This window comes from Dipodomys spectabilis, unplaced genomic scaffold, assembly GCF_019054845.1.
Source record: "Dipodomys spectabilis isolate Male_0828 unplaced genomic scaffold, ASM1905484v1 ptg000480l, whole genome shotgun sequence".
NCBI lineage: Eukaryota > Metazoa > Chordata > Mammalia > Rodentia > Heteromyidae > Dipodomys > Dipodomys spectabilis.
This window is the reverse complement of record NW_024871157.1, coordinates 2,365,941-2,389,757: the sequence shown is the minus strand read 5'-3', so window position 1 is coordinate 2,389,757 and position 23,817 is coordinate 2,365,941. Positions and strand designations below refer to the sequence as shown.

The window sequence follows — 23,817 nt, the reverse complement described above, 5'->3', positions numbered from 1 at the left end:
CCACAAGGATTGACAACCAATAAGTCTGGCCTGAGGATCTTGTTCCATCTACTGGAGAGGAGAGGCTGCCATCCTCTCTTGCTGGTCCTGGGTTGTCGGCATGGGAAGAGTGCTGTGATGCTAGGTTGTAGGAGCTGAGGGCTCTGACACCCAGGCTCACTCAAGAGCTGGGACACAGCCAGGGACCGGTGGCTCACGCCTGTGATCCTAGCTACTCAGGAGGCTGAGATCTGAGGATCACAGTTCAAAGCCAGACCCGGTAGGAAAGTCCATGAGACCCTTATCTCCAATAAACCACTAGGAAACTGGAAGTGGCGCTGTGGCTCAAGTGGTAGAGCGCTCACCTTGAGCTGAAGAGCTGAGGGACAGCGCCCAGGCCCAGAGTTCAAGACCCACGACCAACAACAACAAGAGCTGGGACACTAGCAGGCACTGCCTGCTGCTGGGAGCTGAGGATCACAACAGTGGCCAAGTACCCCAGGGCTTACTGTGCCGCTGCTGGTTACAGCCTGTGTAACGTAGTCCCTGACTTCCAGAGCCTAAAGCAACAGACCCCTGGCTCTCAGCTTCCAGCTGTGTGCCTCTGGCTGTGCCAGCAGCCTCTCTCCTGCAGCACCCAAAAGCCCAGGACTTCTAACCCTGGTAGAGTTTCTCCTCTACCAGTAATTCCTGTCTGGGGAGAGCAGATGGGCCCTGGACAGCTGATTGGTAGTTGTGGGCGCAAGCAAGGAGATTTGTTTTAAATATTTATTTCCCTTGGTGATACCATGATGCTTACTTTGAGCTTTGGAATCTAAAAATCAATCAAGGGCCATCCATAGGTAGTGTGCAGTGGCTTAGACTTCTAATCCCAGCTTCTTGGAGGCAGAGATCAAGAGGATTGTGGTTGAAGACCAGCTCAGGCAAGACTAGCTCAACAAATCCTGAGCCTCTCATGAACGAGCCACCCACCGGCGCTCACTGTTACCAGGACCGCGCCTTCACAGACCCTCTTGGTGCACACAGTTGTGCCCACCATGGTAGAAGCACAATAGCTGGGGCACAGAGACGCTCACCTGTAACCCCCCAAAACACAGGTAAGCACACGTTAGGAGTGTCATAGCCCCAGGCCAGCCCAGACGAACACTGAGAACTTACACGGAAAATAATTGAAGCAAAAGAGGCTGGGGACAGGGCTCGGGGTAGAGCGCCTGCGCAGCAAGCTCACCTCCCAAGGTGAGTGGCAAAGGCTTTCTATGCCCAACATGGCAATGGACGTTTTCCTGAAGAAAAGGGCTGGCTGGTGCGGACAACATGGTTTCTGGGGACTCCAGTTTCTGTGCCCAGTGGCTGATGGGCAGCTGGTGTTGAGGGCAGCGTTGGGGGTTTTTCCACAGCACTGGCTGGCAGCCTGGACTTAGGGCTGTTTCATACCTAAGAAACAGCCAGTGGAGGGGAGAGCCATCAGGGGATGAACTTGGTTTTCTGTTTTGTTTGCTTGTTGTGAGGCTTGAACTCAGGTCCTGGGTGCTGTCCCTGAGCTCTTCAGCTCAAGGTGAGCACTCTACCACTTTGAGCCACAGCCCCACTTCCAGTTTTCTGGTGGTTAATTGGAGATAAGTCTTTCTTGCCCTGGCTGGCTTCAAACTATGATCCTTAGATCTCAGCCTCCTGAGTGGCTAGGATTACAGGCGTGTGAGCCACCAAAGCCTAGCTTCTCTGTTTTTAATTATCTCAAATTTTATGTTTTTTGTTTTTTGGTTTTTTTTGCCAGTCATGGGACCTGAACTCTGGGCCTGGGTGCTGTTCTTCAACTCTTCAGCTCAAGGCTAGCTCTCTACCATTTGAGCCACAGCGCCACTTCTGGCTTTTTCTGCTTATGTGGTGCTGAGGAATCGAACCCAGGGCCTCATGCATGCAAGGCAAGCACTCTACCACTGAGCCACCTTCCCAGCCCCAAATTTTATGCTTTTTAAAATAAACTTTGAGCATAAAAATGATAGACAATTCTCAAATTAGGAATCACCAAATGCCTACCAAAGGGTGAACAGATCCTTACCTCTCTATAGAAAAACACTACCCAGAAATAAAAAGAAAGCCAGGCACTGGTGGTTCACGCCTATAATCCTAGCTACTCAGGAGGCTGAGATCTGAGGATCACATTCAAAACCAGACCAAGTAGGAAAGCCCATGAGACTCTTTTTTTTTTTTTTTTTTTTTTGGGGTCCGGTCGTGGGGCCTGAACTCTGGGCCTGGGCACTGTCCCTCAGCTCTTCAGCTCAAGGCTAGCACTCTACCACTTGAGCCACAGCGCCACTTCTGGCTTTTTGCTTATGTGGTGCTGAGGAATCGAACCCAGGGCTTCATGCATGCAAGGCAAGTGCTCTACCACTGAGCCACTTTCCCAGCCCCAGCCCATGAGACTCTTATCTCCAATAAACCACTCAGAAAACCAGAAGTGCTGCTGTGGCTCAAGAGGTAGAGCTCTCGCCTTGAAGAGTGCGGGGACAGCGCACAAGCCCAGAGTTCAAGCCCCACAACTGACAAAAAAAAAAAAAAAAAGCAGCCGGTGCAATGACTCATGCCTATGATCCTAGCCATGTTGGAGGCAGAGAGTACAGGGAAATTTGAGGCCAGCCTGGGTGAAAACTCCTTGAGATCCTCATCTCAACCAATAAAAGTTGGGTGTGGTGACAGACACCTGTCATCCCCACTCTAGCAGGAAGCCAGCTAAGAAGGTCATAGTCCTGGCCTGCCCAGCCATAAACCACAAGACCTTATTCATAAAATACGTATAGCCAGGTGCTGGGGGCTCACAATTGTAATCCTAGCTACTTGGGAATCTGAGATCTGAAGACTGTGGTTTGAAGCCAGCCCAGGCAGGAAAGTCCATGAGACTCTTATCTCCAATTAACCATACACACACACACACACACACAAGTTGATGTGTGGACCAAATGGTAGAATGCCAGCCTTGAGCAAAAAAGCTAAGGGATGGTGCACAAAACCTGAGTTCAAGTCCCAGCACTGATACATAAATACACACACACACACACACACAGAGACACAGACACACGCCAATAGAAAGTTAGTTCTTTCCTTCTGCATTTCCTGGTTGGTTCCCTCTGTGGGTCAGACCCCTCTTGGCTGATCCCCACAGATGGACTATGGAGGGGAGAGCTGTCCAGGGGACAGAGGTTGTCCTGCCTCTCAGCTCCATCTGACATCCTTCTCTGGCTCTGGTGAAACGGACAGAGCTCAACATGCCCTCCATGTGGCGCACAGAGAAGCAGGCAACTGTGCGGATGGAGACTTGTGGGCCGTCCTCTGGGACGTGGGCCCTGGATGGAGCAGGTGCAGGGCTGAGCTTCAAGCTCTATGGAGTTCTCGCTCTGGCCCTGTAACATATGAGCTGTGGAGCTGTGTGATCTTCAGCAAGCACACCAACCTCTCTGTGTCAATCTTCATCTGGGAAGTATATCGGGGGAGGGGGGGAGAGGAGCAGCACCTAATTCCTAGGATTATTTTAGTGTTTCATGAGATCATTCTTGGCACACACTAAGCAAACGAGCACAGAGTATTTTTGTTTGCATCTCTGCTTATTGTTTGTCTGGCCCACTGGGTGATGTCACGAGAGAGAGGCCCCCATCTGCCCCCCACCTAGAGCAATGCTGGGCACAGAGAGGTGTTGAGTGACTGCTCTCCATTCTCCTGCCCCAAACGCCATCGTCCCTGGGAGGAGCCCAGGGTGACAGCCATCCTGACCTCACAGACAAAGTGTACAGCGCCACCAGCCTCCCCCCCCCCCCCCCCCCCCCCCCCGCTTCCGCCCAACATCAACTGGGCTCCGACTATGTGGACAAACACTTGAAAGACTCTGGTGGGTGGAGCCACAGCACCTGCAGGTGAACAAGGTAGAAGAACATGCTGAACCCCGTTGAGTAAGCCTTGAATCTCTACATGGGCCTGTGCCAGCAGCCTGGTGGCAGGGATTAGGACACGTGTACCCCAAGGCTGCAGCCTTCGCCCCCGGAAGGCAAACAAAGTGCGCCTGAAGACAGATGCCCAGGCCGGGCATCCGCCTGGCTGGCACATAGGGAAAGGGGCTCCGTGCGGCTGTCGGGCCTTGAGAAAGACAAACCAGAAGCTCCGGCTGCATTTCCACATATAGCTGTCACATGCAGCCACCAAGGTGGGTGGCACTCTTTGTTTTGGGAGGGGAGCTAGAGAAAGGTGCATATGGGGAAAATGGGAAGCCAGAGAGGCATGGGCCAATATTTCTTGGGGAGGCTGTGGAACCCATGCAGGGAATCTGCACATTTCTGGCTTGGGTCTGAGCTTCATGTGCATGCGTGCGGCCTGACAGAGGAGTTGGGGTAGGCGGTAGGGCTGTATAAGCAATTTTTTTTTTTGGTCGGTCATGGGGCTTGAACTCTGGGCCTAGGCGCTGTCCCTCAGCTCTTCAGCTCAAGGCTAGCATTCTACCACTTGAGCTATCCGGACTGGCTTTGAACCTTGATCCTCAGATCTCAGCCTCCTGAGTAGCTAGGATTATAGGTGTGAGCCACCTGTGCTCATGGCAAATATTTCAAGACTCAGGAGTCTGAATAAAGAAAAAGGGCATTAGTAGGGGAGGGTGGTTCACGCCTGTAATCCTAGCTGCTCAGGATCTGAGGATCTCGGTTCAAAGCCAGCCTGTGCAGGAAAGTTGGTGAGACTCCTATCTCCAATAAGCCACACAGAAAACCGGAAGTGGTGCTGTAGCTCAAGTGGTAGAGCGCTCGCCTTGAGCTGAAGAGCTGAGGGACGTGAAAAGCTGAGGGACAGCGTCCCGGCCCAGAGTTCAAGCCCCATGACTGACAGAAGAAAAAAAGAAAGAAAGAAAAAGGGTATTCAGATGAACTTAACAGATCAACAGGATTTACTCAGGATGAAAACTTGGGAAAGGCACCGTCTCCTTCAGCGGGGGTGAAAAGGACATAGCTAGGGATCCAGATGGAGCAAATGGAGGCCAGGGGTGGTTTGTTACACATGGAGAATGAGAACAGGGGAAAGAGGAAAGGGCTCTTTCTGCAAAAATGGAGGCTGAGTCAGGAAAGCAATCTTGTTTGTTTTTTTTTGGTCGGTCGTGGAGCTTGAACTCTGGGCTTGGGCGTTGTCCCTCAGCTCTTCAGCTCAAGGTGAGGGCTCTACCGCTTGAGCCACAGTGCCACTTCCAATTTTCTAGTGGTTTATTGGAGATAAGAGTTTCACGGGGTTGGGATGGTGGCTCAGTGGTAGAGCGCTTGCCTTGCATGCCTGAGACCCTGGGTTTGATTCCTCAGCACCACATAAGTAAAAAGAAAAAAAGCCAGAAGTGACGCTATAGCTCAAGTGGTAGAGCGCTAGCCTTGAGCTAAAGAGCTGAGGGACAGCGCCCAGGCCCAGAGTTCGGGCCGGAAGACTGGACCCCTCTCCCTCCAAAAAAAAAAAAAGTCTCACGGACTTTCCTGCTCAAGCTGAACCATGATCCTCAGATCTCAGCCTCCTGAGTAGCTAGGATTACAGGTGTGAGCCACCGGTGCCCCACTAGCAATCTTCTTGAGACACAGTATAGGGATTTTTTTTTTTTTTCGGTCAGTCGTGGGGCTTAAACTCTGGGCTTGGGCACTGTCCCTGAGCGATTCAGCTCAAGGCAAGCACTCTACCACTTGAGCCATAGCACCACTTCTGGTTTTCCAGTGGTTTATTGGAGATAAGAGTCTCTCAGACTTTCCTGCCTGGGCTGGCTTTGAACTGTCATCCTCAGATCTCAGTCTCCTGAGTAGCTAGGATTACAGGCGTGAGCCACCGGTGCCCGGATAGGATAGGGATTTTTTTGTTTGTTTTGTTGGTCCTGGGACTTGAACTCAGGGCCTGAGCACTGTCCCCTGAGCTAGCACTCTATCACTTGACCCATGGCACCAACGCTGGCCTTTTCTGTTTATGTGGTGCTGAGGAATTGAACCCAGGGCTTCACGCATGCTAGGCAAGCACTCTACCACTAAGCCATATTCCCAGCCCAGGATTATTATTATGATGATGACTATGGTTATTTAATCCATTGTGAGTTTGAACTCAGGGCCTAAGCACTGGCCCTGAGCTTTTTCACCCAGAGCTAGAGCTCTACCACTTTGAGCCACAGCTCCACTTCCAGTTTTCTGGTGGTCAATAGAAGAGCCTCACACTTTCCTGCTGGGGCTGGCTTTGATCCATGATCCTCAGATCTTAGCCTCCTGAGTAGCTAGGATTACAGGCATGAGCCTCCAGTGCCCAGCCAAGATAGGTTGTTTTAGTTGTTTTTTGAAACAGCATCTGTGTGGGGCTGGGAAGGTGGCTCAGTGGTAGAGCGCTTGCCTTGCATGCCTGAGGCCCTGGGTTTGATTCCTCAGCACCACATAAGCAAAAAGAAAAAAGGCGGAAGTGGCGCTGTGGCTCATGTGGTAGAGCCCTAGCCTTGAGCTGAAGAGCTGAGGGACAGTGCCCAGGCCCAGAGTTCAGGTCCCACGACCGGACCCGAAAAACAAAAACAAAAAAACAAAACAAAACCCCCCCAAAAAACAGCATCTGTGTTCAACCTAGATGTTGCCCTCTGTCACAGGCTCTCTTTTAAGAGTCACAGGCTATCTCTTTTAAAGCCACAGGGAGTAGATGTCAGGGGGAAGTGAGTATCTTTAGTTCCAATGATTGCCCATCAGGTTGGGGGGGGGGGGAAATCAGAGGATTATATAACTCCCCAAGTTCATGGAGAATAACCCCAAAATACGGATGACCTGGGGAAGGGGGGATTCCTCCCTCCAAAGTCAAGTCAAGAAGAGCTCACAGACAAAAATAATAGTAAAACACCAAAACCACACTCCCACCGTTCCGGTATTTTGGCTCATCTGTGTGTGTGTGTTTGGGGGGGAAGGTCCTCTTTCCCCTCCTAAGTCGTCAATTTAATCTTGCTCGCCAGTCCCCAGTCCCAGCAGAACTGCATCGAAACGAGGCCCTCTACCTGCCTCAGTTCCTCTCCGTCCCCAGCCCAGATCTATCGTCAGCGATTAAATTCCCGGACCTCCGGAGCCCCTGGAGGGCTCCCGCGTGGCCAGGTCTGCAAACCCGGGACTTCCGCGGACGGCACGCGGCGGAGGCTGCGGGTCCCAGGGCCGCACGGCCGCGCAGCCGCGCCGGCTGCGTGGGCCGACTCCCGCCGGCAACTTCGCAACTCTCGCTCGGGCCGGCGGCCTATTTGCTCCACTCGCTTGGCGGAAGGATCCCGCGCGCGGACGTGATGACGCCCCAGAGCCCCCGCCCCTTCCGCGCAGGGCCCCGCCCTCCGTCGAACTCAGGCCCCGCCCCCTCCCGCGCGCCTTTCGGCCCATAAAGAAGTCCCGGCCCGGCCGCCGCACTCCCCCGCGCGCATCCGTGCGCCGCCCGAGGCTGGCTGAGGGGTCGGCGGCCATTTTGTTCTTCTCGTGGTTCCAGTAGGGATCGAAGGAGGAAGCAGTGAGCGGGGCGGCTGGGGGGGGAACCCGCCGCGGCTGCTGCCACCGCCGCCACCACCGCCCCTGTGCTCGTGGCGTGGCGGAGGAGGCGTGAGTCCCGGGCGCGAGCCGGCGGCGGCGGCGCCGCTGCTGCGGGAGGGCCGGCGGCGGGAAGGCGATGGCGGATATCGACAAACTCAACATCGACAGCATCATCCAACGGCTGCTGGAAGGTGAGGGGCGGGGCGGGGGCTCGCGGGCGGGGGCGGGGGCGGTTGGGCCGCGGGGGCCGCGCGCCCGCCGCCGCCGCCGCCGTCGGGGCTCCGCTCATTCATTGCACGGGGCCGCGTCCTCCCCGCCGGCCCCGGCATTTGAAATCTCCTCTCCCGCCCTCCGCGCCGCCCCGCGGCCCCGCCGGCCCCGGGCTGGGCGGGCGGCCCGCTGCAGCCCCCGCCGCCCGGCGCGGCCCCTCGGGGTTCCGGCCCCGCCGCCTCCGTGTTTACGTTCGCGGCGGGTCGGGGACCCGTTTCCGGGCGACGAACGACGGCGTGTCCGCGGGAGCTGAACCCGGATCCTGCCGGGTCCCCGTCCCGCCGGCTCCCCGGTGCCGGGCTCTGCGTCCAGCGCTCGTGGCGCCGAGCCGGCCGGGTCCGGCGCGCCGCGCCCCGCAGCCCGGCGACGCGGTGCTGGTCCCGTGTAAGCCAGTCCGGTCTCAGGGCCCAAGGTCACACACCGGGTGACCCGCGGGCGCGAAAGCCGCCGGCCGGGAGCGCCCGCGCCGCCCCGTGTGGAAGGAAGGAACCGAGGGGCCCAGGGGCCGAGGCGATGAGCCGAGAGCGAGCGCTTGGCGGGGCAGCGGGCTCGGAGGAGAGTCTGGACGGGCGGCTCCGGGCTCGAGCGGGCTCCCGAGGCCTTCGGAAAGTGGGGGCGGCAGCCCCGGTCCGGACTTGGGCGCCTGGCGGGTATCCCTCCTGGACACAGCCCGTGAGCCGTCGTCATCGGAAGTAAGTCATTCCAGTGAAACTGAACGAGCGCGTCCTTTCCTCAGTTTCCCCCACTTAGACTGCCCCGAAGGGCCCCCCCCCCACTGCCAGTGAGGACCCCTGGGGCGCTCGTACAAAAATACCGCGGCTGCCTGCTGGGGTGGGAAGCCTGCGCTTCGCTCGGGGCCTGCTCGTTTTAGTTAATACTGGGCTTCGTCCGGGCAGCATCGCTCTGAGACTGACTCAAGCAGCTTGCCTGAGAGGAGACTGTGATTTAAACGCTGTGGTTCTAAAGTTAATTTGTTAACTTCATTAAATATGTTTGTTCTCTAAGTGTGCGTGCGTGCACAGGGCAGGAGAGGCTACACTAGAATCGGCCCGTTTCCCAGCGGGAACCTGAGGACCTGGGACTTAGACAGGGGACATAACAGCTCTCAGGTCACCAAGTCTTCTTAACTTGAGTTTCCTCTGCTGTATCACATCGCAGCTTTTGTTATTTTTAATCCTTACAATTGTGCTGAGAAGTCGACCTGCTAAACTTGGCGTGTCCATCATTTCCTACGGTTCCTCCTCACATGTGCTTGAACACCAGTCTTTTGTGTTTCATTTGGCACTGAAGTGGATGAATGAAGCCGCACTCTTACATCTTTGGGATGAGGCTCGCCACATGATACATGAACTCAGATCCTTTTTTAATGTGTTATAAGATTGTTCTTTTAAGCTTGAGGGCTGTGTGAGCCAGTTGCGGGGCTGCAGGCCAGTTGTGCATGGGCAGCTCCGAGGTGCGTTTTCTTGGGGAAGGCAGCACCCTGGCCCACCCAGGCAGGGACCGCGCCACCTTCATGTTTCATTCAGGCTCTGCTCCCTAATGACAAAAACTCCACGTATAGGTGTGAGCTGCACCGTGAAAGTGAGGAGATGTAGGCAAAAGTAAAGTTGGGCCGTCAGTGGTGTGAGCACCTGGAAATGTCTCAGCGAGTGGGGTCGGCTGCTTCATCTGTGCGGGGAGACGGCCACCGCAAGCCGTGTGGCCCTCTGAGAAGTTGCTGTGACCTGTGCAGCTGCCTCACCTGTGCCACTTTGCCCGCGGGTGATGAAGGCTGCTTTTGAAGGCGGTGTTGAGGAAGTCTGGCTTTCCAAAATGGTTTTGGCATTGTATTGGGCATGTTTGTGTCGAGTTTTGGAAAGCAGCAGTCCCTGCTGAGGACGCGGCCGAAGTCTGGAGTCTCTGGTTTATGCTACTGTCCCATCCAACAGTGTCACCCTGAAGCTGCGTGGCGACTTGCCTGTCAGTGCTGGGAGCAGGGCTGAAATGCTCACAGCATGCATTTGTGTCTGGGGAGAGGCACAAGAGTGAGACCCGCCGTCCTCAGACGTGGAATCAACATGGCCAATACTCAGCTGCCCAGCGGCAGGAGTCAGTGAAGAGGTTCTGTGACCTGTGATGACCTAGCCTGCAAAAGGCACCTGTAGAAGCTTCCATCTGGCGAGGGCTTCCTCATCCTTGTTACACAGCCCCGTGAACAGTGTGAAATGCTTCATAGATGAAACCCAAATGCCTTCCTCAAGACAGAAAAGGAAAGCCCGGCCCCAGTGGCTCAAGCTGAAGTCCTAGCTGCTCTGGAGGCTGAGATTTGAGGATCATGCATGGTTCCAGGCTTCCAAGCAGTCAGTGCAGGAATCTGTGAGACTTTTTTGTTTTTTTGTCAGTCATGAGGTTTGAACTCTGGGCCTGGTGCCGTCCCTCAGTTCTTTAGCTCAAGGCGAGTGCTCTGCCTCTTGAGCCATAGCGCCACTTCAGGTTTTCTGGTGGTTAGATAAGAGTCTCACAGACTTTCCTGCTCAGACTGGCTTTGAACCTTGATCCTCAGATCTCAGCCTCCTGAGTAGCTAGGATGACAGATGTGAGCCACCAGTGCCTGGCTTCCGTGACACTCTTATCTCCAACAAACTACTCAGAAAAAGCCAGAGCCCGGCGCTGGTGGCTCATGCCTGTAATCCTAGCTACTCAGGAGGCTGAGATCTGAGGATCTTGGTTCAAAGCCAGCCCAGGCAGGAGAGACCGTGAGACTCCTATCTCCAATAAACCACCAGAAAACCGGAAGTGGCGCTGTAGCTCAAGTAGTAGAGCGCTCGCCTTGAGCTGAAGAGCTGAGGGACAGCGCCCAGGCCCAGAGTTCAAGCCCCACGACCGACCAAAAAAAACAAAAACAAAGAAAAAGCCAGAATTGGTGCCGTGGCTCAAGTGGAAGAGCGCTAATCTTGGGCACAAAGAGGCCTGTCAGGAACAGAGCCCAGGATCTTAGTTCAAGCTCCAGGACTCACACCCCCCCCCCCCCCCCCCAAAAAAAAAAAAAAAGCAAGGGAGAGGAAAGATTACATTTCCTTGGAGCTGGAATTGTAGAGAAAAATTTAGGTAGCAGGGGATCAAAGCTCTGGCAAGCATGAAGGAAAGATGATTGATGGATGTCTTGATTCGTCTGACATCCCTCTTCTGGAAAGATTCGCTGTCACCTTCTCAAGGCTGGAAAACTGCGCGCAGGGTCAGAGGATGAGTGCACTTCAACATTTTATCAAAACGGTGTTTGTGGGGAATTAATTAAGCATCTTTCTATGAGCTGACTTCACCCGCAGGCGTAGCGCATCAAGCGCTTGCTGAGAGCACTGGCAGTGTTGGGCATCTGCACGCTGATCGCTGCCTTTGAGGATGTCGTGAGGGCCGCGCTCTACCTGGCACCAGCACTGCACTCAGGTGCTGTGGCGTACCTGAGTGGCGTACCACAACCACCTGCTGTGGCTGTGGTGGAAGGCTGTGTACTGGGCTGAAGAAACCAAATAAGCCTGAATTTGGGGCTCCCGCTCTGACTTAGGCTATCCCCTTCCTAGCGCTTTTGCTGGTTAATTGGAGGTATGAGTCTTAAGAGTCTCATGGGTTTTGTTTTTTTTTCTGGCCAGTCCTGGGCCTTGAACTCAGGGCTGGGCTCTGTCCTTGAGCTTCTTTGGGCTCAAGGCCTAGTGCTCTACCACTTGAGTCACAGCACCACTTCCAGCTTTTTCTGTTTATGTGACATTGAGGAATTGAACCCAGGGTTTCATGCATGCCAGGCCAGCACTCTGCCACTACGCCACATTCCCAGCCCCGGGAAGATTTAATGTTGTAGATGTTAAATGAATTCTTTAGGTGTAATGTGGCTTATTCAGATTACCACCGAATTAGGTAGTGGATTTTTTGTTTTTTTGTTTCTGGTGGTGCTAGGATTTGAACTTAGGCCTCAAGCTTACTGAGACTTAGAGTCTACCTCCATGAGCCACGCTTCCAGCCCAGCATCTTACTGGTTTTGGAGAGGGAGTGTTGGAGCATTTTCTGCCCAGGCTGCCTTCAAACCCTGGTCCTGTGGCTCTCAGCCTCCTGAGTAGCTAGGATTATAGGTGTGAGCCACCAGTGCTCTGCTTAATAGGATTATTTTAAAGTAAAATCTGATTTATTTTTATACTGGTTGTGCCATTCGTATGTTCTAGAACTTCATTTTAATTTAGCTGGAGCTTTTTTGTTTTGTTTTGTTTTTGTTTTTGTTTTTTTTTGGGGGGGGGTTGGGGTCTGGTCGTGGGACCTGAACTCTGGGCCTGGGCACTGTCCCTCAGCTCTTCAGCTCAAGGCTAGTGCTCTACCACTTGAGCCACAGTGCCACTTCCGGCTTTTTTCTTTTTGCTTATGTGGTGCTGAGGAATCGAACCCAGGGCCTCAGGCATGCAAGGCAAGCGCTCTACCACTGAGCCACCTTCCCAGCCCCCAGCTGGAGCTTTTTTGTGTGTGCATGTAGTGCCTGTAATGTGACCTTCCAATGATGAAGGGCTTTTATGTGACCAGGAAAACGCTTCTTATCCTTAACATCAGAGTCACTTGAACTTTCTTTGGTAGCTGTCCTCTCCTCTCTCGATGTTAGGCCTTATGAGACAGTTACTGTTGGGTTGCACGTGATCACTACTAAAGTCTTTGTGTGTTTTGGAGAGGTGGTGTGGGTATCTGTACGATGTACTGGTGTTGCTGCTTGGCCAGAGTGCAGACCAAATATACACATCCGGAACATGCTTTGCTGTCAGCGGCCATGGTGCATTTTTCCAAATCTGTTCTAAGCCGATAAGAAATATCTCACTAAGCCAGGTGCCGCAGGTGGCTTACACCTGTAATCCTAGCTACTCTGGAGGCTGAGATCTGAAGATCACTGTTGAAAGCCAGCCTGGGCAGGAAAGTCCCTGAGAGACTCTTATCTCCAATAAACCACCAGAAAACCGGAGGTGGCGCTGTGGCTCAAGTGGCAGAGTGCATGCCTTGAGCTGAAGAGCTGAGGGACAGTGCTCAGGCCCAGAGTTCAATCCCCACAACCAACCAAATAAAAGAAAAAAAAGAAATATCTAACTAAAAAGTAGGTCTGTGCTATTTGAGTTTATCCACCACTCGCACACACACGGCCACATCCACCATTCCACACAGGCCTGCTCCCAGACTTCTGGGAGACACTGCGTTGCGCACTGGACATTTGGGATGTGCTGGCGTTCAGTTACTGGTATGGTTTATGTTCGTTATCGGGACTGCTACTTAAAAAAGAGTCATGGATGACAATCTTGATTTTTCCCACCTGTGTCTACTGTGGTGCACAAAACATGGTGCTAGCGTAGTCGCTGAGGTGAGTGGGTTTACACTTGTGTGAAGAGCTGTACTGGCACCTGTCTCTGCAGCTCACAGCCGCACAAAGTGCAGACGCCCCCGTCTTGGTTGGGTTTCAGCGGTGTTGAAGGCATTGTCCGTAGGGCGGGGTGCAGTCAGTTGTGGGTAGAAATGACATTTCTAACAGCTGCCAAGGCCTGTGTGTCCTGAATACTGCCTATTCCCCGCTCGCTCCCCGCATTCCCCCCCTCACTCCCGGGGAGGAGAGGGGAGGAGAGGGGAAGGGGAAGGGGAGTTGTGAGGTGGGATCTGCTGGCCACACCTGTGGCTGGGTTACTCTTAATGCTTCCATGTTGAAAGGATGGACGAGGCTTCTGTGCCTCGGTCACTTCGCTTAGGGAGCAGGACTGCTGGGTTTTGTGGTGTTTTCGGACAAATCCCAAGGCTGGAGCCATGCCTGGCCGCCTGGGAGGCTCTGACTTTGGCCTCCAGCCTCCCTGATGGGAGGGAAGTGCCTGGCGGTGAGAAGGCCATGCTGAGCCCTTAGCACCGGTTCAAGAAGTATTGCCGATGAACTTGTCAGGAGAATGGCGCTGTTGTTTGGGGGTTTGGGGTTTTTCGTGTTGCTAGTTCTGGGTTTGAACTCAGGATTACATGCTTGTGCAACAGTTACTCTGCCACTTGAACCATGCCTCCAGCTTGGCTTTTTACTAGTTATTTTGTGAAGATGGAGTCCTGTGGACTTTTTTCTGCCTAGCTTGGCCTTGAACCACTGTCCTCCAGATCTCAGCCTCCTGATTAGCCAGGCTGATTAGCTTGAGTGGCTGACACCCAGGTAGGAATAGGATTTTATTTTTTTATTATTATTATTATTTTTTTTTTTTTGTCGGTCATGGGGCTTGAACTGTGGGCCTGGGGGCTGGCCCTCAGCTCTTCAGCTCAAGGTGAGTGCTCTACCACTTGAGCCACAGCACCACTTCAGGTTTTCTGGTGGTTAATTGGAGATGAATCTCACAGACTTTCCTGCCTGGACTGGCTTTGAACTGTGATCCTCAGATCTCAGCCTTCAGAGTAGCTAGGATTACAGGGGTGAGCCACTGGCGCCCAGCTAGGAATAGGATTTTTGTTAGAAAAAAACTCTGGCCAGGGGCTGGGAAGGTGGCTCAGTGGTAGAACACTTGCCTTGCATGCCTGAGGCCCTGGGTTCCATTCCTCAGCACCACATAAGCAAAAAAAAAAAAAAAAAAGCTGGAAGTGGTGCTGTGGCTCAAGTGGTAGAGCGCTAGCCTTGAGCTGAAGAGCTGAGGGACAGCACCCAGGCCCAGAGTTCAGGCCCCACGACCGGACCCAAAAAAAAAAATGACAAAAACAAAACTCTGGCCAGAGCTGGGTACCAGTGACTCGCCTGTTATCCTGCCTACTCAGTAGGAGGCTGAGATCTGAGGATCACAGTTCAAAGTTAGCCTAGGCAGAAAGGTCTGTGAGACTCTTGCCTCTAATAAACTATTCAGAAAAAGCCAGAAGTGGCGTTGTGGCTTAGGTGGTAGAGTACTAGACTTGAGCACAGAGAGGCTCAGGGACAGCACCCAGGCCCTGAGTTCAAGCCCTCAGACCGGGAAGAACAACAAAAACACCTTTGGCATGCCAGTACATGCCTATAATCTCAACCTTTGGAGGCTGAGACAGGAGGATTTTGAGATCCGGATACATCTAGGCATCATAGCAAGATCTTGTCTCAAGAAGAAACAGCATAGTTAATTATCCAACTATGTCTGTTTAATCTGATGACATTGATTTACTACAATAGCATTCATAGGCATAGGACAGTAAGCTCACCGTCTATATAGGTATAAACCCAGTGTTACAAAAACACTTTCTGAGAGGACTTAAGAATAGGTACCTGGTTTACAGGTAGAAAACCCTGCTGAAGCCGGGCGCTGGTGGCTCACGCCTGTAATTCTAGCTACTCAGGAGGCTGAGATCTGAGGATCGAGGTTCAAAGCCAGACCGGGCAGGAGAAACCGTGAGACTCCTATCACCAATAAACCACCAGAAAACCGGAAGTGGCGCGTAGCTCAAGTGGTAGAGCTCTCGCCTTGAGCTGAAGAGCTGAGGGACAGCGCCCAGGCCCAGAGTTCAAGCCCCACGACCGACCAAAAAAAAAAAAAAAGAAAGAAAAGAAAAAGAAAGAAAACCCTGCTGAAGAGGATTCAGACTGAAACCAGAAGCTTTTAGGAGGGCCTTCTACCCAAGAATGAATTTCCCTACTGGGCAGTCTGCCTAGGTTTCTAGCTAGCGTGTGGAATTGCCAGTGTTGGGGTTTCCTGGCCAGTGGAGCGGGTCCCCCCATCCTTCCCCGGGCGAGCTTGTGTAGTGCCAGTGTGCGCCTGTGTTTTCTGACCAAAGATTTTGTGGTTGGTCAGTTGCTGTTGCATTTGGAATGTTGTGGAACGTGTGCATCTGTTTCATATTCCAGATTATCATTGCATTGTTTCTGTTTCATAATGTTTTGATAAGAAAAAAACTGTTCATCTTTTGGCCTGGCTATGTATTTTTGGGTCAAAAGTAGTGAATTGCCTGAAGTTACATAGAACCAATCTAAAAACCTGGGCATCTGGGTCTTGTCTCATTCTGTGCCTCGAGTTACAAGTGATGCTGGGCGTTGAGTGGCTCCGGGTATCTGTGGCCACACAGATCCTAGCTATTCAGGAGGCTGAGAGGATGGCGGTTCAAAGCCAGCCTGGGCAGGAAAGTCCGTGAGACTTATCTCCAATGATAAACCAGAAATCTTTAAGTGGTGCTGTGGCTCAAGTGGTAGAGCACTAGCCTTGAGCTGAAGAGCTGAGGGACAGCGCCCAGGCCCAGAGTTCAAGCTCTAGGACTAGTGAAAGAAAAAGAAGAAAGCTCCCACTATGTGAATGCCACCCCGCTTGTGACCCTTGAGAAGACAAGGGTGAGGGCAGAAGGCGCCTGGGCTGAGCCGCAGCCCCGCCCCCCGCTGCCTCTTCTTTGCTCAGCTGGGCTAATTGACGCATTTCTCTCCTGCAGTGAGAGGGTCCAAGCCAGGTAAGAATGTCCAGCTGCAGGAGAATGAAATCAGAGGACTGTGCTTGAAGTCCCGCGAGATCTTTCTCAGTCAGCCTATCCTACTAGAACTTGAAGCACCACTCAAAATATGTGGTAAGTTTTGACAGACTGAACTATCTTTGGTTGTGTGGCTGACAGGCCAATAAGTATGTGGGGCTCTTCATTCACCAGCAGAATCATTCCCGTGGATTGATGATCTCGGAACGCCTGAAAGCTAACTTACACAGCAGCTTTAGAGTAAACGCCTCTACTGACCCCGCTGTGGTGTTGAGATTTTAAGTAATTATTTTACTGGAGAGCTAAGATCGGAATATATTGAGGATTATGTTGAAGTTTAAACCTACCCTGGTGTTACACATGAGTGAAAGCTAGCACTTGACACTTGGTACTCCTGTGTCCTCACATATCTGTGGAGTTGAAGCAGGTTCCGCTCTGTATAGACTGCAGAACCTGAACTGGCCTGGAGCGATGCTGCGCACTCGCAGCCTCTTGCCCGGTGCGTTAGACACATCCTTGAAAGGGGAACTGCCAGCCGGGTACCACGGAGGCCACGTTTTCAATCTGTGGGGCGAGGGTGTGTGCCCCAGCTCCTGGGGGTGGAGCTGCGAGGAAGAACGAGCAAAGTGTAGGCCCACACTGCTTCCCAGCGTGGATGCCTAGCACATGGGCTGGCTTCAGGACACCGTTGCTGCTTTTATTATGCTCAGCTGTGTGGAGTGGCATAGGATTGGAGCGTACTTCATGTTGGCTGTGAAATTATTAGAGGTCATTGCCATTGTGACAGTGAACCGAGCTGTAAGCGTGGGAGCACTGTCTCACGGGGTCTCACCTCTCTCTAGGTGACATCCACGGGCAATACTATGATTTGCTTCGACTTTTTGAATATGGGGGCTTCCCACCAGAAAGCAACTATCTCTTTCTGGGGGACTACGTGGACAGGGGGAAGCAGTCCCTGGAGACGATCTGCCTCTTACTGGCCTACAAGATCAAGTACCCCGAGAACTTCTTTCTTCTCAGAGGCAACCACGAGTGCGCCAGCATCAATAGAATTTATGGGTTTTATGATGAATGTAAGTATTCCCTGTGTCCAAGGGAAGTGTGTGTGGATGTGTGGGTGTATGGGCGTGCGTGCGCGAGTGTGCTCTTGCTATGTTTGTGACAGTGTTTAGATGCAGTTAGAAGTTCATGTCTTTCCTTTATTGACTTGCTTTTTTCTCCAGGGTTGCCTTTGCTGAGACGCAGTGCAGGTGCTACTCTGGTGGTGGTGATTGAGAGGTGGCTTTGTGGAGGTCTGCAAAGTGCCGACTCACACAGAACTCACTTACACAGAGTCTGAGAACTTACCTAGACACTGCGGTTCTTAACAGCTTTACACAGAGATTTCACATAGCCCCGGTGTGCGCTCTGCGTCCACCGTGCTTTTCCTAAAGGAATGTGCTTCCAATACCTGTCAGTGGCCTGGCTTCTGGCACATTGATACTAAGGAGGAAAGGCATTTACTTTCCTAAAACATGCTGAGTAAAGAAAGAAAAATGATTTTTAAAATTAATTTTTAAATTACAGTTAATCCGTGGCCCCATTTTGGATGTCAAGATAAGTGTACTCTGCTAGCCCCTTGACTGGAGAACAGCGGATGTGCGTGTGCGCCGAGTGTGTGCGCCGAGTGTGTGCGGTGTTGAGTGGTCTGTGTCTGCTGGTGCTCACTGCCTGGCCAGAAGCTCCCAGCTTAGGGCGGACCCAGTGGGCATGAGCTCTCTGTTTCCTCGGGAGAAAACGGCAGCGCATAATTACCTTAGAAATAGGAAGCTTTAGGTCCGTGCTAGATTTTAGACAGATTTGGTGCTACCAAACAATTGGAATCTGATGCTAATTCCTAATCATCTTAGTGAGAATTCTGATTATACATGTGTGGGACATTTGAAAATATTTCATGTGAAGATGGGAATCAGACATCTCTGCCTCCCAAGCACCCACCTTCAGTCCCCTCCAGGAGATTTTGAAGAAGACATAGTTTTGTTGACTTGAAAGATAATCAAAATCTTGCTTTTGGCTGGGAAGTTGGCTCAGTGGTAAAGCGCTTGCCTTGGCGTGCTTGAGGCCCTGGGTTCGATTACTCAGCACCCATAAGCAAAAAAACAGTCCAGAAGTGGTGCTGTGGCTCAAGTGGTAGAGAACTAGCCTTGAGCTGAAGAGCTGAGGGGCAGTGCCCAGACTCAGAGTTCAGGCCCACGACCGGACCCAAAATAAAAACCCAAACAAAATCTTGCTTTTAGAGCAACTTGTAGAATGTGAAACTGCCGAAGAGACACTTCTAACCATCCTAAATGTTCACAGGTAAAAGAAGATACAACATTAAACTATGGAAGACTTTCACAGACTGTTTTAACTGCTTGCCAATAGCAGCCATCGTGGATGAGAAAATATTCTGCTGTCATGGGGGTATGTGGCTGGCTGTCATCAGAAGTCTTCCTGATGGTGGGGCTGGCGTCTGGGAGCGCCGGGGGTGACTGCCTTCGTCAGCACTGTGTATAGCCCGACCATCCAGATAGAGGTCTGGAGGAAACACATTTGTGGCAAGGAACTGTAGACAGTGACAGTGTGATTTGAAAATAGAGCAGAAAGTGCTCTTAAATATAAAACAAGCCATGCTTAACCTGCTGAGCCATAGATCCTTTTGAATACTGCAAGTGTAACTCGTCCTTTGATCTGTTTTTGATCCTCTGACTTGGGAGTCTGAGTTTCTTTGCTTTGCTTGGTGTGTGAGGCCATTAAAATAGTGTCAGAGAAGATTCAAAGAGCCAGCCCAAGATGGTGCTTTAATGAAGGCCAGCTAGGGCTGGCCAGGTGGCTCAGTGTAGAGTGCTCGCCTAGCATGCATGAAGCCCTGGGTTCTATTCCTCAGTACCACAGGAAAATGCCAGAAGTGGTGCTGTAGCTAGAGTGCTATCCTTGAGCACAGAGAGAGGCTCAGGGATAGAGCCCAGGCCTTGAGTTCAAGCTCCAGGACTGGAGCCACATGCTGGCTGGTCAGAGCGCGGTGGTCTGTGTGCACCCTGCACTGCACCTAGGGTGTGCATTGCGGCCTGACCTGGGGGACGGGGTCAATGCCCCTGCCCACTTGGTTTAATCACTGTACCGTGATGCTGAATACCAAAGCCCCTGTCCCTGTGTATTTCATGTATGGCAAGATCTGTCGTGTGTTGCTTTAACCCAGGCCAGCCTCGCCATAGGTGTCGGTGTCTGTCCGAGGGAGCTGTGAAGGGCCACCGGGCTGCTCCTTCAGTGTTTCCCTTCTTCCGCAGGTTTATCACCAGATCTTCAATCTATGGAGCAGATTCGGCGAATTATGCGACCAACTGATGTGCCTGATCAAGGTCTTCTTTGTGATCTTTTGTGGTCTGACCCCGATAAAGATGTCTTAGGCTGGGGTGAAAATGACAGAGGCGTGTCCTTCACGTTTGGTGCAGAAGTGGTTGCCAAATTCCTCCATAAGCATGATTTGGACCTTATTTGTAGAGCCCATCAGGTATTGGTTTTGAATTTTGCGTGTTCACCTTCGCGCGTGTGTGAGCCCGACCCTCCCTGTGGTGTGGTGGGTAGGTATTGCTTCCTCAGCAGAAGTCGGTCTCTGCAGCGACCTGCAGGGCAGCGGCAGCGGGAGCTGGCAGCCGGCGAGGGCTTTGCTCGGCCAAAAGTGCGTCTGCTCACGCTGAAAAACCTTTCTCTCCAAGGTGGTTGAAGACGGATATGAATTTTTTGCGAAGAGGCAGTTGGTCACTCTGTTCTCTGCACCAAATTACTGTGGAGAGTTTGACAATGCGGGGGCCATGATGAGCGTGGATGAGACGCTGATGTGTTCCTTCCAGGTAGGCGCCAGCCCCTCCCCGCGGCCCAGCCCGCTCTTGTCCTCAACCACCTTTCTATTTTCTTTCTTTTTTTTTTTTTTTGGTCCGGTCGTGGGGCCTGAACTCTGGGCCTGGGCGCTGTCCCTCAGCTCTTCAGCTGAAGGCTAGTGCGCTACCACTTGAGCCACAGCGCCACTTCCGGCTTTTTTCTTTTTGCTTATGTGGTGCTGGGGAATCGAACCCAGGGCCTCAGGCATGCAAGGCAAGTGTTCTACCACTGAGCCACCTTCCCAGCCCCTCAACCACCTTTCTAGACCTTTCTCCCAGGGTTGAATTTAACTTGCCAATTTATTAAACAAGTAAAAGTTCCTTGTACTTAGGACTTTGTTCCCTCTATCTAAAACCATGCTGTGACTGTAATGTTGAGCTGAAATTAAAGAGCTGCTTGTGTGTGCCAGCCATGCGTGTGGGCCTGCGTGCCTGGAGTGCTGTGTGCTAAAGTGGTGCCATCAGCTTCTCTCCAAGCCGTGTGGGGTTCCCTGGCCATGTTGTCCACCTCCACAGGGCAAAAACATTAGCTCTGCCCACATCTGCTTGGGAGGAACATGGTGGGGCGGCCGCTGAGAGCCCGCAGCAGCTACCAGTTGAGTGGACTGGACCCATTGGACCCATTCTGCTAGCATGAGCTTACCTAGGGTGCTCATAGCTCCGGGCAGTGCAAGGACCCCACATGCGCCACACTCCCTGTTGGTCCTGGGGACTGCTGTTCCGAAGGACTGCCCACTTGGGTGAGGAGCAGCACTCTGTGTGTGTGTGTGTGTGTGTGTGTGTGTGTGTGTGTGTGTGCGTGTGTGTGTGTGTGTGTGTGTGTGTGTGTGTGTACACACATACATATGCAGGTGTACACGTGCATTTGTCCCATTGCTGTTAGCACCCAGATGTCCCATGTGGGCTTGGCCTGCCGGTGGAGCTGCTGGAAACGGCCAGAACCTTTCTAAGCAAAAGATTTGAGTGAGAATGTAAAACCTTCAAGATTGGGAGTCGAGCATATTTCCTAAAATGCCTTTGTCATCTTCCACAGATTTTAAAGCCTGCAGAGAAAAAGAAGCCGAATGCCACGAGACCTGTCACGCCACCCCGCGGTATGATCACAAAGCAAGCAAAGAAATAGTGTCGCCCTGCCACGCGGTCAGGACTTGTACCATAGAGTTATAGATAGCCTTCATTTTTCAGACCGCGCGTGCGTGCCGGTCAGCCTGCTCAGATAGACCTGTGCTGTGGGCCCTCCCCTCTTCGACTTAAGGATGGCATTTGCTGGTTATAACAGCAAATGAAAGAAAAATGATTTTGTTTTTAAATACCCTATTCCTTTTGCAAACAACGTTAATGATGGTGTTAAAGCTGTACACCCCAGGACAGTTTATCCTGTCGGAGGAGTAAGTGTACAATTGATTTTTTTTAATTCAGTGCAAACCATGAAATAGTGTAAATGCTCGTTTTCTTTAGGATATAAAGAGCCCTAGGGTGCTCTGAGTCTGTACATGTTACTGTCATGAAATGCATACTGTTGATATAAACCACTGTGAACATTTTTTTATTTTCAGATTTTGTTTGAAAGGGATTGCTTTCTCTCCTTGTCTTGTCCTGTGCACCGGAGTCCCCTAGCTCTGACAGTAGGAGTGCCCTGCACCTCCAGCCCCTCTGCTAGGGTGTGCGTTACTAAAGCACAGCCCTCCTGTACTCCTCTTGACAACTGAAGCCATTCTTTAAATGCCTGGGACTCGGAAAGCCAAAGCCTCCGCCCCTCAGCACGGGGCGTGCGGGAGGAGGGAGCGCCCGCAGCCGCCCCCCCGCCCGGGCCCAGAGAGGCTTTGGGTTTTGAATAGCAGTTAGTAATAGAGTACTGTTTAAGCTATTAATGATTAAAGTTAATAACATTTTGTACGATTTCCATATAGTCTATTCATTAAGTAATCTTTTTACAGTTGGATCAGGCCTGAACCCGTCCATTCAGAAAGCTTCAAATTATAGAAACAATACTGTTCTATACGAGTGACCGATTATGCTTTCTTTGGCCTACATTCTTTATCCTTCGGTGAAGTTGAGGCTTGTCAGTCAGAACAAAGGAACTAACTTGCTGTCCACCAGTTTATACAGAACTCACAGTGTCTATGACTTTTTTAAACTAAGATCTGTTAAAAAGAAATCTGTTTCAACAGATGACCATGTACAATACCATGTGATAAAAATTGAGACTTATTAAATGGCGAACTTGTTAAATCTTCTCAGTCAGTGTCTGTTTATCAGCACAATACACACAGGACCACTGCTGATGGCGCATTGAATAGATTTTAATGAATAAATCGCTCTGGAAACCACAGCTCCATTGGCTTTGTCTTCCTTTCAGTCATCTGTTTTCCAAGGGTAGGTCACGCCAGTGGGTGGCACTGTTCTTGCCACCAAACATGGGTGTCCAGGCTGCTGCCCTGCCAGCTGACCTGTCTGGGTCCGCTTGAACTTGGGGGCCTAAAGGCGTCTGCAGCCTCGCCAGCTCCGCTCCGAGCAGTGCTTTGTCTTTATCGCTGGTGTGGGGACACATGTGTCAGTGGATGAGTTCGGTTGGAAACAGTTCTGTTGTGGCGTGGGGAGAGGACTTGCCCGGGAAGCCGGGGCCACTGTGAAAGGCGGAGGGATGCACGTGGACCTGGAGCTGTGGCGTTGAGACGGCGTGGGTGGTGTGGGTGTCGCGCAGCGCGCTGAGCTGTCCTGAGCGGTAGCAGTGTTTCTGGCGTTCCACAGTTCCCGTGTGCTGGAATCAGTGTGCCCGGCTTAGGATGTGCCAGTCCTGAGTGTGATGCCCAGCTGCAGATTTCTTTACAGAGATGAGTCACGTGGAATGAGAGTGTGTTGATGGCTCCAGGACTTAGCCGGCTCCACACCCTTCTCATTTCACCCTGGTCTCCTGTGCCTCCAACCTGGGTTTCCCACCCGAAACGTGCATGAAGTATGTGTGCAGAGCGCCCCCCCACACACACCGCCACAGCAGACACGACAGGAGGAAGGTGTGGCCGTGCAGCTGGGGGGCTTCAAGTCTGTTGGCACAATCGGTAAAGGAGGAGACGACTGGATGACTGCAGCCTCCCTCGCCACATCCGCCAGCCTGAGCCCTGTCCACGGAGTGTGGGCGTGCTGTCATGGCACCAGCGACTCCAGGGGCACGCTCACGGAGTGGATCAAGTCCAGGGCTGGGCTAGCCAGCGGGTACCAAGCTAGACTGATGGGCACAGGAGCCGCCACTGGCTTCTGTGGGCTCTGCACGAGGTGCAGGTGGCTGGAGCACGAGCGTGCGCGCACCTGGGGAGACTGGTGCAGGGCAGAGACCCGCGCGACCGGAAGCTAGCCATGGACAGGACAAGCCCGAGGTGCGGGGACGGGGGAGCGTTGAGCTCACCTGGGCGAGTGAGGACTTCAGCAAGATCGCAGTGGGTCTGGAGGCAGCGTGGCCCATCTCACCTCCAGGAAGAGCCCAAAACCCGCCCTGCGCCGCACTCATTATAAAGCTCACAAAAAAGCCTTCAATTCTGCAAGTGCGGTGTAGATCTGACACCACCGCAGACCAAGATCCCATGCGCTCCTGCCCCAGGCTCTGAGCTGGGGCTGGTGTGCCCGTGATCGGCCGCTGCCAGGCTGCTCTGAGTGTGATGAGCACGCAGGACTTGTGCACAGCCTGTGACACCAAGGTGTGTTGGCAACAGGCAAGCCAGGAGCAACAG

At 52.5% G+C, this 23,817-nt stretch overlaps 1 protein-coding gene across 2 annotated transcripts; it reads left to right on the top strand.

Annotated features, from left to right (window-relative positions):
• Positions 1–7,385: 7,385 nt before the first annotated feature.
• On the top strand, positions 7,386–22,424 carry Ppp1cc (protein phosphatase 1 catalytic subunit gamma). 2 transcript variants are annotated; one of them, XM_042668937.1, is made up of 8 exons: positions 7,386–7,696; positions 16,161–16,292; positions 17,039–17,269; positions 18,534–18,638; positions 19,502–19,725; positions 19,931–20,065; positions 21,126–21,186; positions 22,030–22,424. In XM_042668937.1, the coding sequence occupies exons 1-8, from the start codon at positions 7,642–7,644 to the stop codon at positions 22,098–22,100; spliced, it is 1,014 nt and encodes a 337-aa protein (XP_042524871.1). In that variant the 5' UTR covers positions 7,386–7,641; the 3' UTR covers positions 22,101–22,424. The 2 variants fall into 2 exon arrangements, with proteins under 2 accessions (XP_042524871.1, XP_042524873.1); XM_042668939.1 differs by having other exon boundaries at positions 21,649–22,424.
• The last annotated feature ends 1,393 nt before the right edge of the window (positions 22,425–23,817 follow it).